Genomic DNA, 13,400 nt, shown 5'->3' with positions numbered 1-13,400 from the left:
TATTGTGCTCAAAGAAATAATGAACTGGAGGAATTCCATGTGAACTGGAATGACCTCCAGGAATTGATGCAGAGTGAAAGGAGCAGAACCAGGAGAACACTGTACACAGAGACTGATACACTGTGGTACAATCGAATGTAATGGACTTCTCTATTAGTAGCAATGCAATGATTCAGAATAATTCAGAGGGACTTATGAGAAAGAATGTTATCTACATTCAGAGAAAAAACTGTGAGAGTAGAAACATGGAAGAAAAACAACTGCTTGATTACATGGGTCGATGGGGGTATAAATGGGGATGTAGACTCTAAATGATCATCCTAATGCAAACATCAATAATATGGAAATAGTAGGTTTTGATCAAAGACACATGTAAAACCCAGTGGAATTGTTCATTGGCTATGGGAGGGGGTAGAGGGAGGGGAGAGAAAGAACATGATTCTTGTAACCAAGGAAAAAATATTCTAAATTGACTAATTAAATAAAATTAAAAAATAAAAATAAAAACCCTTACCCTTCTGCCTTAGAATCAATTCTAAGTATCCGTTCTAAGGCAGAAGAGCAGTTAAGGGTGAGACAATTGAAGTTAAGGGAATCTTATATGATTTTGATGAATGCATGGGAGAAGCAGGAGAGCCTTTAAGGTAACACTTAGCTCTACAAAGTCCTTTTTTGATTTGGATTCTATAATAAAATTTACTTTACAATTACATATAATCATTACAATGTGCTAATTGTATAAATCATAGGTTCTTAACCTGGGGTCCATCGATGACCCTCTTGGTAGACAGATTTCAGGGGCTTTATGAAATTTAATGGGAAAAATTAAAATCTTTCTACTAATCTCTAACTGAAATTTAGCATTTCCTTCGATTATGAATGTTGGTAACAAATAGATTTCTGGGGAGTCCAAAGGTTTCACTAGACTGTCAAGGTAGTACATTACATATACAAAGACGTTAAGATCCCCTTATACAAATTGTGGTTCTATTCATTTCCCTGGAGAGCCCTTCTAGGTTTTTTTTTAAACGTTTTTGTTCTTTTCCTCATTTCTTTTTTTCTTATTTTTTTTCAATCAGCAAATAATTTTTTGTATCTCTTACATCTCCCTTCCCCTACTGGGAAAAAAAAGAAAAGCAAAATCCTTGGAACAAATATGCATAATTGGGTAAAACAAATCCCCATATTGGCCACTTTCAAAAAGGGTGTTCTGTTGCATTTTAGTTCATTACTTCTCTATCAGGCTGTAGATAGTATTCTTCATCATCAATTTTCTGGAATCATGTTTTGTCACTACATTGATTAAAATTCTTAAGTCTTTCCAAGTTGTCTTTTTTCAGTGTTTTTGGTACTATATGAATGATTTTTGTGTTTTTGCTCATTTCACTCTGCATTAATTAATAAAATTCTTTTCATGTTTCTCTGAAATCATCCTTTGCAAAATTTCCTCTAGTGAAATAATATTTTATTTCATTCATGAACAATACATTTTTCAATTATTCCTTGATTGATCTCACCCCTTTAATTTCCAGCACTTGGATAAAACAATAAAATGCCACTATAAGTATTTTTGATACATTGCAAAACAGCTTTCTGCATTGGCTATGTCCAAAAAAATATGTCTTAATCTGAACTCTAAATCCATCACCTCTTTTTCAAGAGGAGGGCAGCATGTTTCATCATGAGTCCTCTAGAATTGTGCTTTGTTAATGTGCTGATCAGAATTCTCAAGTTTTTCAAAGTTGTCTTTTCAACACTGTTGCTAATACGGAAATTGTTCTCTGTGTTTTGTGTTCTGTTCACTTCATTTTGCATCTGCTCCCATAAACTGGAGGATGATTGAACAAGTTATGGAAAGTGAATGTGATGAAATGCTATAGTACTGTACAAATTTTCCTAGGTTTCTCAGAAACTCTTCATTATTTCATATAGTCAAGTAGCTTTCCATCATATTCATCAACCATAACATGTTTAACTAGTATCCAGTTAATAGACATTCCCTCAAGTTTCCAATTATTTGCCATGAAAAAAGCTGCTCTGAATATTTTTGTACATTTAGGACTTTCCCCTCTTTTTTGGATCTCGTTGAGATGTAGAGACCACTGCTAAGTGGCATGGCTTCTAACTGGATCACAACCTTGTTCTTTGAACAGTATTAAAGTGCTAAAAGATATGACATCAGAAGATGAGCCCCTCAGGTCTGATGGTCTGGGTCCACAACAAAAATCAGAGGCTGGGTTTGGTGACTCTTTGGACACAATTCCAAATTGTTTCCCAGAACATATGAACTTATTCATAGCTCTACTAGCGTTGGTGTTCAGTGCACTCATCTTTCCACATTCCTGCTATGTTATCTTTGCTAGTTTGATCAGAAATGCAGTGTTGTTATGAAGCTTAACTGCATCAAGACTTTTTTGGGACATTATATATACTTCATCATAACAATTTATCCACCAACGAAGGCAGAAAACTATCTGTATTTTTATAAAATCGTTCCTTGTAAATTTATTTACTAAAATAAGTTTTTTTAGGTAGTATTTCTTTTTCATCTACTATAGCTATCTTCATATTATTTAACTGTTCCAGGGAATTAGCTCTGTCATGTGTAAAATAAGGGGGTTGGACATAGATGATCACTATAGTTTCTTCCAGCTAGAATATGCTTTGTCTCTACTTATTCTATGAGAATTTTTAATTTGAAGAATTGTTAAGTAAGGGAATTAACTCATTTTATGAACACAAATGGACAATTAAATGAGTGAATACATTATCTAGTAGGGACATCATTTGGTGAAGTACAAAACTGCAGCCTAGAGTCATACAAGTATGTTTAAAATGAAGAGAAAATCTGTGAAGTCAAAATGTAAAGTCTAGATTCTGATGTCTAAAGGAAATTACTGTATTTTAAGTAGAGTTTGAAAAAAAGGAGAGGGTCTAGAATTCTGGAAAGGGGAAATGAACTACTAAGTAGCGATATTTGCCTTTGCTTGTAGATTACCAATGGACAGCTGCCATCAGGCTATCACTCCTTTATTTTGTGGAAATTTTTGTCCTTAGAAACTTGTCTCTAATTTTCTAATTAATGTCAGGAAGAAAACAAGTTTTTTTAAATAGTCAATTCAGTGGAAATAGACCTATTCTGGAAAACAAGGAATACTTGTGTTTATGACTAGTTTAAAAATTAAAATTAATGTACAATACTTAAAATATTATATTTTAAAAGATTTATTAATAATCACTAGAAGTAACAAAATAAAACCACATGCCCCTGGCTAATCTACCTGTTCAAAAACCCCACTCCATCACAGTGGCCAATAGGAAGCAAAGAGTGTTAGCCACAGAAAATCTTCTTATTTATCCCCCTGTCTATGTCAGTGAGTAACAACAGTAAGTCAGTGGGCTCCTGGGAAATGTATTTCAAAGGCACAAGATTTCCAATTACACACTAGATAGCCCAAAGACTACATTTTCTTTATCCTTGAAGCCAGGTTCATGGGGCCAAGAAGAGTGGGACATGACTAAATGATTGAACAACTACAACAAAAATCAGAAACTGGATCAGAGGCTATGCCCAGTTTAGCAAGTCTTTTGATACAATTCCAAATTATTTCTCCAAATGTATGAACCAATTTGTACCTCTACCAACCCCTGTTGGTTCTAGGTTTGAATACCAAAGCTAGAAGATGTGGAGCAAAGCTTCAGGCACATAGGTGGCTTAGAATACATCTGGACCTGGAGTGAGGAAGAACTGACTTACTAACTATATGACTCTGTGAAAGTTTCTTAACCTGTCTGCCTCAGCTTCTTCATCTGTAAAATGAGATAATAGTAGCACAACAATATTGCTGTGAGGATAAAATAAGATAATGTAAATTGGTTTGTGAACCCTTAAAAGATTATATTACTATAAGCTATTATTAGCTACTTTCTGATTTATAATGGAAAGGATCCAATACAGAAAAATATTAACTATGTATAGTCTTTGAGATTTAAGGAAGAGGAATAGCAATACATAAGGTTCTGTTACAGTTAAAAATTTAGGAAACTGAGGCAGGTAGAAATTAGTTTCTCTCCGCAAGGAGTATTATATTTTTATGAGGTTTATTAAAGGTTAAAGATTAAAGAAAATACAGAATAAAAAGCACATGCCTAGGCCAGAGAGGCCTAGACAAGATAACCTCACATCATGAAAGAGATGCGTCTGCTCCAAAATGGAAGTCCAAAAGAGGCACAAAAGCCTTTGCAATCAGGATAAATACCTTCTCGATCTCGGCCCACTTGAGAATTCAAAGCATTCTGGGGAAGTGGAGCAAGGGCTTCTGGGGATTGAAGTCCAGAGTTCGAGTCTATTTTTACAGTTCAAGCTCATAATGTTCAGTCTTTAGACAATTTTGCTCATTCTCTTCTCTTGTGCAAGTGCTCATCTTAACAAGACAGTATTGTTCAGCCTTTATTTTATCCCTCAGAAAATGTAGAAAATACATAGCGTAGCCCATAACTGGTTGATAAAATTATCCTTTCTCTGGCTGAGCCTCATCTCTTTCCTACCTCCTGTGACAGGCTGGCACTAAAAGAAGAGTTTTCTCCTTGTCGGGGGAGGAGCCCAAGGAGGCTGGAATCTTGAAGAGACAGAAGGTTCCTTCTGAAGAGCAGTTGGTCTCTCAGTTTTGAGAAGCTGAAGAGAGAGGGCTGGTTAAGACTTTCTCCTGAGGGTTACCCACCTTTTTTCCTGCTAGTGACTAGATATCCTTCCCCCCAACATTTCCCAATTGAAAAGAGTACTGAAGAGGAACCAAAAAAATACATTTGGAGTCTCTATCAGACTTTACCTCAACTCCTGTTGCCCTGGGTCTGAACTGTGGCCAAAGGGTCAAAACCAGAGTCAGTCAACCTGATTATCTTTCAGGGGGCTCAGGTTGCCAAAGCCTGAGTTTTCCCCAAAACTCGAGGAGGGAGGGGAAAGGTATTAGTTAGAGAAGGGACCCCCCCTTTCCCCATTTTCCTTTCCCATTCTTTTCCCTGCCAACTATTCCTTTGTATTACACTAATTGAATTAATTGACATTAAAGTGACAATCCTTTCCCAAATTTGAATCAATTATGAGTGGACCAGCTTAAGGAGGGAGGGAAACATTTTGGCTTCAGGAATGGAGGAGGATGAGAGGAAGAAAAGCCAATCTGTGAGAGCAGCCATAGCTGAGGAGAGAAGGCTGAAAAGGGAGACTAATCAAACCCCTTCTCTCTCTGAGCCAACCTAAACATCAGCTGTCTCTCCTAGATCCTTTTTTTTTTTTAACCACCTTCTCCATTACACTCCAAAGCCCTGCATTTTTTGCATTTCTTGGTCTCTCTCTAGCATTTTTCACTATCAATCAACCCTCCTCCTAGACAGCTTTTCCTCCTTGGGTTTCCAGGCACTATACTCTCTTGGTTCTTGGATCCCTCCTTCTCCTCTTAGCAGGAACATTACCCTCATGCCACCAATATATGTGTGTATATCTGTGGATTCTCTCCTGGGCCTTGTTCTTCTCTTTCTAGATGATTTCATCAGTTGCCTTCAGGCCAACTCTTACCTCTAGGCAGATCAATATTTCTAGCCCCTGTAATTCTCTTGAATCCCAGTCTTGTCTCTTTAACTTGATTGTCCCATAGGCATCTCAATTCATAGAACACATTATATTTCACCTTCTATAAAGGATACCACTATCTTTCTAGTCACTAGGCTTGTAGGCTTAGTCATCTTCCCTACATATCTCCTAGAAGTTGCTGGGTTTTTTCTTTTTTTTTCTTTAGAATATTTTTCCATGGTTACATGATTCAAGATCACCCACTTTCCCTCCCCCCTCCTGGAGATGACAAGCAGTTCCACTGGGTTAGATGTGTATCATTATTCAAAACCTATTGCTACATTATTCATATTTGCAGTAGAGCAATTCTTTAACATCAAAACCCTAATCATATCCCCATGATTGAGCATGTTTTTCTTCTGTGTTTCTGTTTCCACAGTTCTTTCTCTGGATGTGGATAGCATTCTTTCTCATAAGTTCCTCTGGATTGTCCTGGATCATTGCATTGCTGCTAGTAGAGAGATCTTTTACATTAGATTGTACCACAGTCTTTGTGTACAATGTTCTCTTGGTTCTACTCCTTTCATCCTGCATTAATTCCTGGAAGTCATTCCAGTTCACATGGAATTCCTAGAGTTCATTATTCCTTTGAGCACAATAGTATCCCATCACTATCAGATACCACAATTTATTCAGCCATTCCCCAATCGATGGAACCTCCTTCCCTCCTCCCCATTTTCCATTTTTTTTTTGCCACTACAAAGAGTATGGATATAAGTATTTTTGTAGAAGTCTTTTTCCTTATTATCTCTTTGGGGTACAAACCCAGCAGTGGTATGACTGGATCAAAGAGCAGGCAGTCTTTTAAAGCCCTGTGGGCATAATTCCAAATTGACCTCCAGAATGGTTAGATCTATTCACAACTCCACCAGCAATGCATTAGTGTCTGAATTTTGCCACATCCACTGTAACACTTATCACTTTCCTTTGCTGCCATATTGGCCAGTCTGCTAGGTATAAGAGAAGTTAAGTTGATTCATCCTTTGAGTCAGTCCTCTTTTTCTTCATTCTTATAGTCATAATTCTAATGATATGAGTAATGCTGATTGGGGTCTTATCCAAGGAATTGATTGGCAGCTCAAACTGAGTCTATTTCAAGGAAGTAAGCTTTATTGTAAGAGAATACAGTAATAGAGTGGCTAGTCTAATAAGTAAGTAAAGTAAGCAAAGGTAAAGAAACAGAGTTAAAGGGTAAGAGTGGGTAGGGGTTCTCAGGAATGCTTTTTATCTAGATTAGTCATTAAGGAAGGGATCATTTGTTTGGGCAGTTGTTGCCCTGCTGTTTCCAAGGAACTGATGTCACTTCACCCATGGTCCACTTTAGTCTGTGTAGCTTCACTCATGATTCACTCTGTTTGCTGACTTGGTGGGGGCAAAACAAACCACAATGTAAATAGAGTGCTAATGATATGTTAAATATCCTGAGGCAACTTGAGCTCAAATTTTGCTCTTTTCTGTGCAGACTCTAAGGGAGGCAGTGAATATGGAAACTGAGCATTGTTTGAACCCAGTTCTGTGTGACTAAGTGAACCACCAGTGCTTGCTATCCAGAGACCTCAACCAAGGACCTTGGTTCAAAATATTCAAAATTCAAATTCAAAAATTCAAAAGAATGATATGAATTGTGAATCTAAGCAATGACAAATGTCTTATCTGAAAGTTGGCCCCATACTAATCAACTAGTTACTGTTTCCATGTTCTTTTCATTGTTTACAACTGTAAGGGTTAAATTAGGAGTTTGACAAAATAAGAGAGCAGCTTTTAACAATTTTAGTTTTAATGAGAATATAGTAAAAGAAGGGAAATATAGGAAAGAGATAGAGAGAGAAATTGCCTAACTAGCTACCCTATAACTACTGTTAGAGAAAGTCCAGCTGATCACCCATCAGCTTAGTTCACCAGGCAGAATCAATATATATATTCTCCCAACCACCAACTAATCACCAATCCACACCATCAGAAACCAACCCCCAATGACAAACTAACAACGACCCATAAAAAAGGTCCAAAAAGCCCCCCTCAGTCTTCAGATGGCCTTTTATAACTTCTTCTTACATCACTTCCTGTCTCTCTGGTTTCTACTTCCTTTCACTGTGGGCTGTTATATCTTTACACATCTCTATGGTAAAAGGACCATCAGGTCCCCAGTTAAATTAAAGAAAGGGATTAATAATTCTGTTTTACACAACTATTTGGCAGGGTTTGTAGGACATTTCAGCCTACATCATTGTCAGGCAGGCATACCTCTCAACTATATCATTGCAATAGTTAAAATAGTTAGGGTTTTTTTTGCCTTCTTCATGTCTCTCCCTCTTCCAGTCTATTCTCTACACAGCTACCAAAATGATATTCCTAAACTAACCCCTGTTCAAGAAACTTCAATGGCTCTCTCTTGATACTAGGATAAAATGCAAACATCTCCATTTGACTTTTGAAAGTCTTCACTGGCTACAGCCTTCCTTTCCAAGCATATCATTTTCTTTCACTGCACTCTTAAAATATTACAATACACCTGCTTTCTTCTATTCCTGGAATATACTCCCAATCCTCATCTACTTTCCTTGGAAAAAGTGAAAGGAATATTGACTATAATAATTAGTTGGATTTGCTCATACCTCAATTTTTCCAGAGGTTTGGAATATGTAACAATAATCCTTTGCCATTATAAGCTAAGCTTGAGAAATGGGGACCTGACTATTCCAACTGAACCTGGCCTGAGAACAATCTTAGGAACTTTTCCAGATAAAACAATGTTATCTCAAATAGGAGAAATTTCAGAGATTTTTCAGATAAAGCCAATTATAGGCCTGTTTTTCCAGGACTCCAAACCAACTCCAAGAATTAATTGTGAAGCCCATTCTATGAATTTATTGTCACATCCTTCCCCCTGTAAGGGTGAAAAATTAAGGTTGGACTAAATATAAGAGAATATGGTCACTGAAATTAATATATCTTAAGTCAAATTACTTTTTATCAGCTTTATTTACAAAATAGAGGGAAAGAGTAAAGCAAAGAAATGAGAAAGAGGGTAGAGAAGGCATCTAACCTGTCACACTAGATAATTACTCCAGGCAGGGATCATTAACTCTCCATCAGAGGACCCTCAGCCAGAGGACTGTTTAGCCAGAGGCCCTGGTGGTGAATAACCACATGGCCTCCTCTGGCAATTAGTCTCTTCAGAAGTCAGGAAAGTAGTCGACCTTTTCATTCACTCATGTGGTAGTCCAAAGGGAAATCCAAGAGTTGTCTTACCAGAAGCAGTCTGAGGTCCCAAGTCAGAACTTCTCCAAGGCCAAGTTCGAAGGAGAAAGTCTGTTTAGACAAGAAGTTCAGGATTTTTATAGTGCTTTCCTCACATCACTTCCTGTCCCTTCCTCCATTTTACAGGGACCAATTGCTATCTGTAACTTTGCTCAGGACTGCCCAGGGAGCAGTCAATTGTTTCTGAGTTGTCACCCACTTTAGACATGGGTTGCGGAGTTCCCCCACTTAGGAAGTAAGTAGGGTGTACATGCTTCTTGTGATTAAATTTAAAAGTAGGCAGGGGAGAGTTAATCCCATGTTTACATCCCTAAACTATGGTAGTCTCCTTTGAACAATAAAAACTAGCTAGTCTGGCATCTGGTAGGCTCTTTCCCTAGGAGATAAGTTCTTGTACTCATGCCATTCTACTGAGAACATTATAGTAAAACTACCTTTGCCTCTCCCTCTGGTTCTGATGGCTCTTTCAATCATTTTGACTCCAGTCTAGAGCTAGACACCTAGGAAGATATCTGGTTGACACCTTCAAGGCTCAGCTCAAATGCCACTTGCAAGAGGAAGTCTATCCTGATTCTCCCCATTCCACCCAGTTTTTCTTTCTAGAAATTTCATTGCACATATTTTATGTTTAATTTTCTATAAACCTATGATGCTCCCTCCCCCAGTAGACTATAAGCTTCTTTTTTTTTTTAAACCCTTATCTTCCGTCTTGGAGTCAATACTGTGTATTGGCTCCAAGGCAGAAGAGTAGTAAGGGCTAGGCAATGGGGGTCAAGTGACTTGCCCAGGGTCACACAGCTGGGAAGTGTCTGAGACCAAAAGAGACTATTAGCTTCTTGAGGGAAAAGACCATTTTTTTTTGTCCTGGCCTCCCTCACACCTAGCACAGAGTAGGAACTTAATAATTATGCTTTATTTAATTAAATTAAACCTCTAGTCCCCCATTTTCTCATCTTATGGTTAGGACTCCCCTGAGAAGGGGAACAAATACAGGCCTGCTGAAGAGGCAGATCTGTGAAATTCTGATGTGTTCAACTTTCACCTCAAAGACATAAATAACCCCCCAAATATATGCTTTTATACTAAGGACTTGTGTACTTACTTTGGAAATAATATGGAATTGCTCAAGAGACCACCCAAAAGCTCATGCTGTTCAGAAATTTCCCTTCTTTTTCTAGAAGACCAGGGTTCAAGAATTCCCACCACTTGGCCATGTGGCTCTCCTTTTCTGCTTGAAATCATAAGCAACTGCTTTATATCTTGGCTACTGCTTTTCTAGAACTTATTGTGATTGAAAGTCCAGGAGATCTCCATATTTCACCAGTGCCCTGGCTAATGTCATCTTTTGGACCAAAAGGCTGTTGTTGTTAGGGATGGGGGTGAGGTGATCAATTGGTTCTTGGGGGTAGGGCAGAGTATCTTTAGTTCCCTGGGGACCAAAGTTCGCTCAGAGGTTTCTTATGTTTGCCTTGCTTCCAGCACTCTGAATCCATCCAAACAAGGAAAAGGAGACTTGCTGTGGAAATTACTCCTTTTGTATAGGCCCAGCACAATGAGGAGACTCCATCCCAGTTTCTGACTAGCCAACAAATTCATCCCCAGTCAGTTCACAAAGTTGGAGTCCATTAGTTTATTCCTAATTAATTGAGATGTAATCGGTTATCTTAAATCAGATGTAATTGACTTTACAAGTGCCTATAAGTCATTCCCCTCATCCTCCCTAGGAAAAGCCAATCCTAGTCCCCAAATTGCCTTGTAACCTCAACAGGCTGAGAGGGAATTCCTAGCTCACTCCACTCCACGGGATAGTTCTTCCAGAGATATCTGTCCTGATAAAAACACAGACTCACTAAACATCAGAATCTACTATTGCAAACATTTCTCTAAAGAGCTGGACGCTTTGATATCCCACTACATCTTTTCCGTCTTCAGCCTCTTAGGCGAGACACTCGCTGCTTCCAGGCTGGCCCCTGCACTGATGTGAGGAGAGAGCAGTGGGAAGAGCTAGAGGAAAGGCTGCATGTTAAGTGGCGACCCTGTCAACGGAGAGCCAGCAGCCCCACATATGAAAATGAATTGCCGACTGCCTGGCTGCCTCCCTCTCGGGACCTTTGCACAGGGTAGGCGCCCAGAATGCAAAGGCAGGACTGGCATTCCAGGCAGGTCACAGTGGCCCTGCGGGAGCTGTCCGCAATTGGCTCTCTGCTGAGCTCTCAGGCTCTGACTTGGCTGGGGAGCGTGAGTGAGCCTCGAGAGTGGGATGCTCTAATTCGCTTCCAGGGAAGCCTCCAGAGAGGTGCCTGTGGGTTCAGGCTGAAGCTGGTGCTACCCAGGGAAAGTGGAGACGACTCCCTCCGAAGATCTGAAGACTTGTTAAAGGTCCCCAACCTGTGGAAATGATCCACAGATTTATCCTCTACTTTTCCTACTTTGGATATTTTCCTCCTTTAGCCGTGGGCCTCAAACCTGTGAGGCTGAAGCTAGGACTTTAACAATCAGGGAAGCCTCCCTTGAAGCTAAGTTTCTGCCCTGGGATCAACCTCTAGATAGAGAAAATAGCACTGGTCTCCTGGCATTGCTCCTCAGGTCTTAGGTAACCGCCATCTTCCTGGGGCACCTAGGCTACATGAAGAGGCTTTATAAAGCATGGGCCACCAAAGAAAGAATTCCCAAGTCTGACAGAAGTCCCCTCTACAACACTGTCTGATTGGTCATATCATGTGACCAGCACCAACAGCCCTTTTGAGGCCAAGTCACAGGAGTTCTTCCATCTGTTGTTTAACCTGGACTGTCTTACTGCCTTTGAACATTTGCTCAAGTCTGTTTTGCTATACTCTTCGAAAAATCCAGTTTCCTTTTCTTCTACTGCTAGAAGTATGGGCCACCCCATTGTTTTTTTTTGTGTGTTTTTTTTTATGTCACAGGTTTTGGAATTTATTTGAATGCATTTCATGAACAGAATGAAATATATTATATTACTTCCCAAAGAATCTGTGGTATTTCCCTGAGATGATATGATCTCTTCCCCTAGCAGTTAAGGGGGTGATAGTAACTACAGTATGTATGATAAACTCTGCTAGTATGGTCAAAGAGAAAATAGCCTACTTGAATATTAATGAGAAGTTATATATCTTTGAGACAAGAGAACAACCCCCCCCCCATACCAGAACAACTAACACATAAAAGGTCTTATTTTAAACATATCTTTAACTTAAATACAAAACAAAATATAGTCCACAGTACAAATTTGATTTTCATAATAATTTTAAGAACTTCCAAGAGAAGATGTTAATAAGTACTGCCATGTCTCTATTCTGAATATGTAGATACATTATTTCCACAAAAAATTAATTTAAACAAACATAATTTCTGCTATATTTTGACTCATTTAACAAGTTACTTAAGATCATGATCAGAGCCAATGTTTTAGAAGTTAGCATCTTCCTATTAGCAAGACTGACACTGATAAATTCAAGGACATATATGAACTAATGTAATGAGATTTGGAATCCAAATCTTTTAAGTATTTAAGAGAGACTAAATTCATTGTCTTTCCTTTCTCTGCCTGGCCTTCAGTCAAGGAGAAAAGATTCATCGTCTAATTTGTGCTCAATACCTAGTGGACTCACAGTTCATAGAGAGAACCTATTTCTTAGATTACAAAATTTCAACATGAGACTTGAAATATAATGGTCTGGAAAGTTTCCTTAGCTTCTCCTGGTTTTGAAATTCACAACTTTGAAGGGGAGAGAGGGCAGTTGGAGGCAGGTGAATCGGCCTTGGATATGGGATCTGATAAAGCAATCCTATTTCAATTCTCACTGTGCATTCATCTATACATTGTTTAATCAGTTCTGAATCTGTAAGATTTTTGTTTTTCTGGAACAACATTCTGGCTTTATTTATAATATACTGCTTTTCTCTGATGGTGTCTTCCGTCTGCCCTGATGCTTCATGCCACCTCCTTGCAAGCCTGAAAATCTTGCGGTACAGGCCAAGAATTTCTTGTCGTGTTGCCGTTGTCATCTTAGGAAACTGTGTCCATCATGCCTGCCTCACCATACACACACCCACAGTGCCGAGGGTAAGAAAGATCAGGCTGGACCACCTCATTGTAAAGGAACCTGAATATTCGAGCCCATTTTGTTTCAGATCCCCGCACTCCTACACATTTAATTTTGTTTGAATTTAGAAAAAATCACAAGTGGATTGAACTAGATGTGATCACTTTGCTTCAGCCTCTAGTTGCCTCTAATAACAGAAATATCTTCATAGCTATGAATTTCACTTGTCTCAAAAATCAACAGAATCCAGCTCAGGATGAGTTATTTGACATGACCATATTAATGACCCCATCACTATTATTATATCTGAATGACATAAGCAGGGGTTAAGTAGGAAGGGAGGGGAGTAGAGTCAGGAGAGATCTGGAAACATCTTTACTCTTCCCATTGGTCTCAGAGAAGATCCGAGGTCCAACTCTCTTTAAAATCACATTTCATGGATGAGATGA

General features: G+C 38.7%; 1 protein-coding gene across 1 annotated transcript; it reads right to left on the bottom strand.

The window, feature by feature from the left end:
* Positions 1-12,544: 12,544 nt before the first annotated feature.
* On the bottom strand, positions 12,545-12,971 carry LOC100029547 (LYR motif-containing protein 1-like). Its single transcript, XM_056814678.1, has one exon. It carries the CDS (start codon positions 12,911-12,913, stop codon positions 12,545-12,547), a length of 369 nt encoding a protein of 122 aa, XP_056670656.1. The 5' UTR covers positions 12,914-12,971.
* Positions 12,972-13,400: the final 429 nt, after the last annotated feature.

This window comes from Monodelphis domestica, chromosome 2, assembly GCF_027887165.1.
Source record: "Monodelphis domestica isolate mMonDom1 chromosome 2, mMonDom1.pri, whole genome shotgun sequence".
In the NCBI taxonomy this organism is placed as follows: domain Eukaryota; kingdom Metazoa; phylum Chordata; class Mammalia; order Didelphimorphia; family Didelphidae; genus Monodelphis; species Monodelphis domestica.
This window is presented reverse-complemented; position numbering and strand designations above follow the sequence as displayed.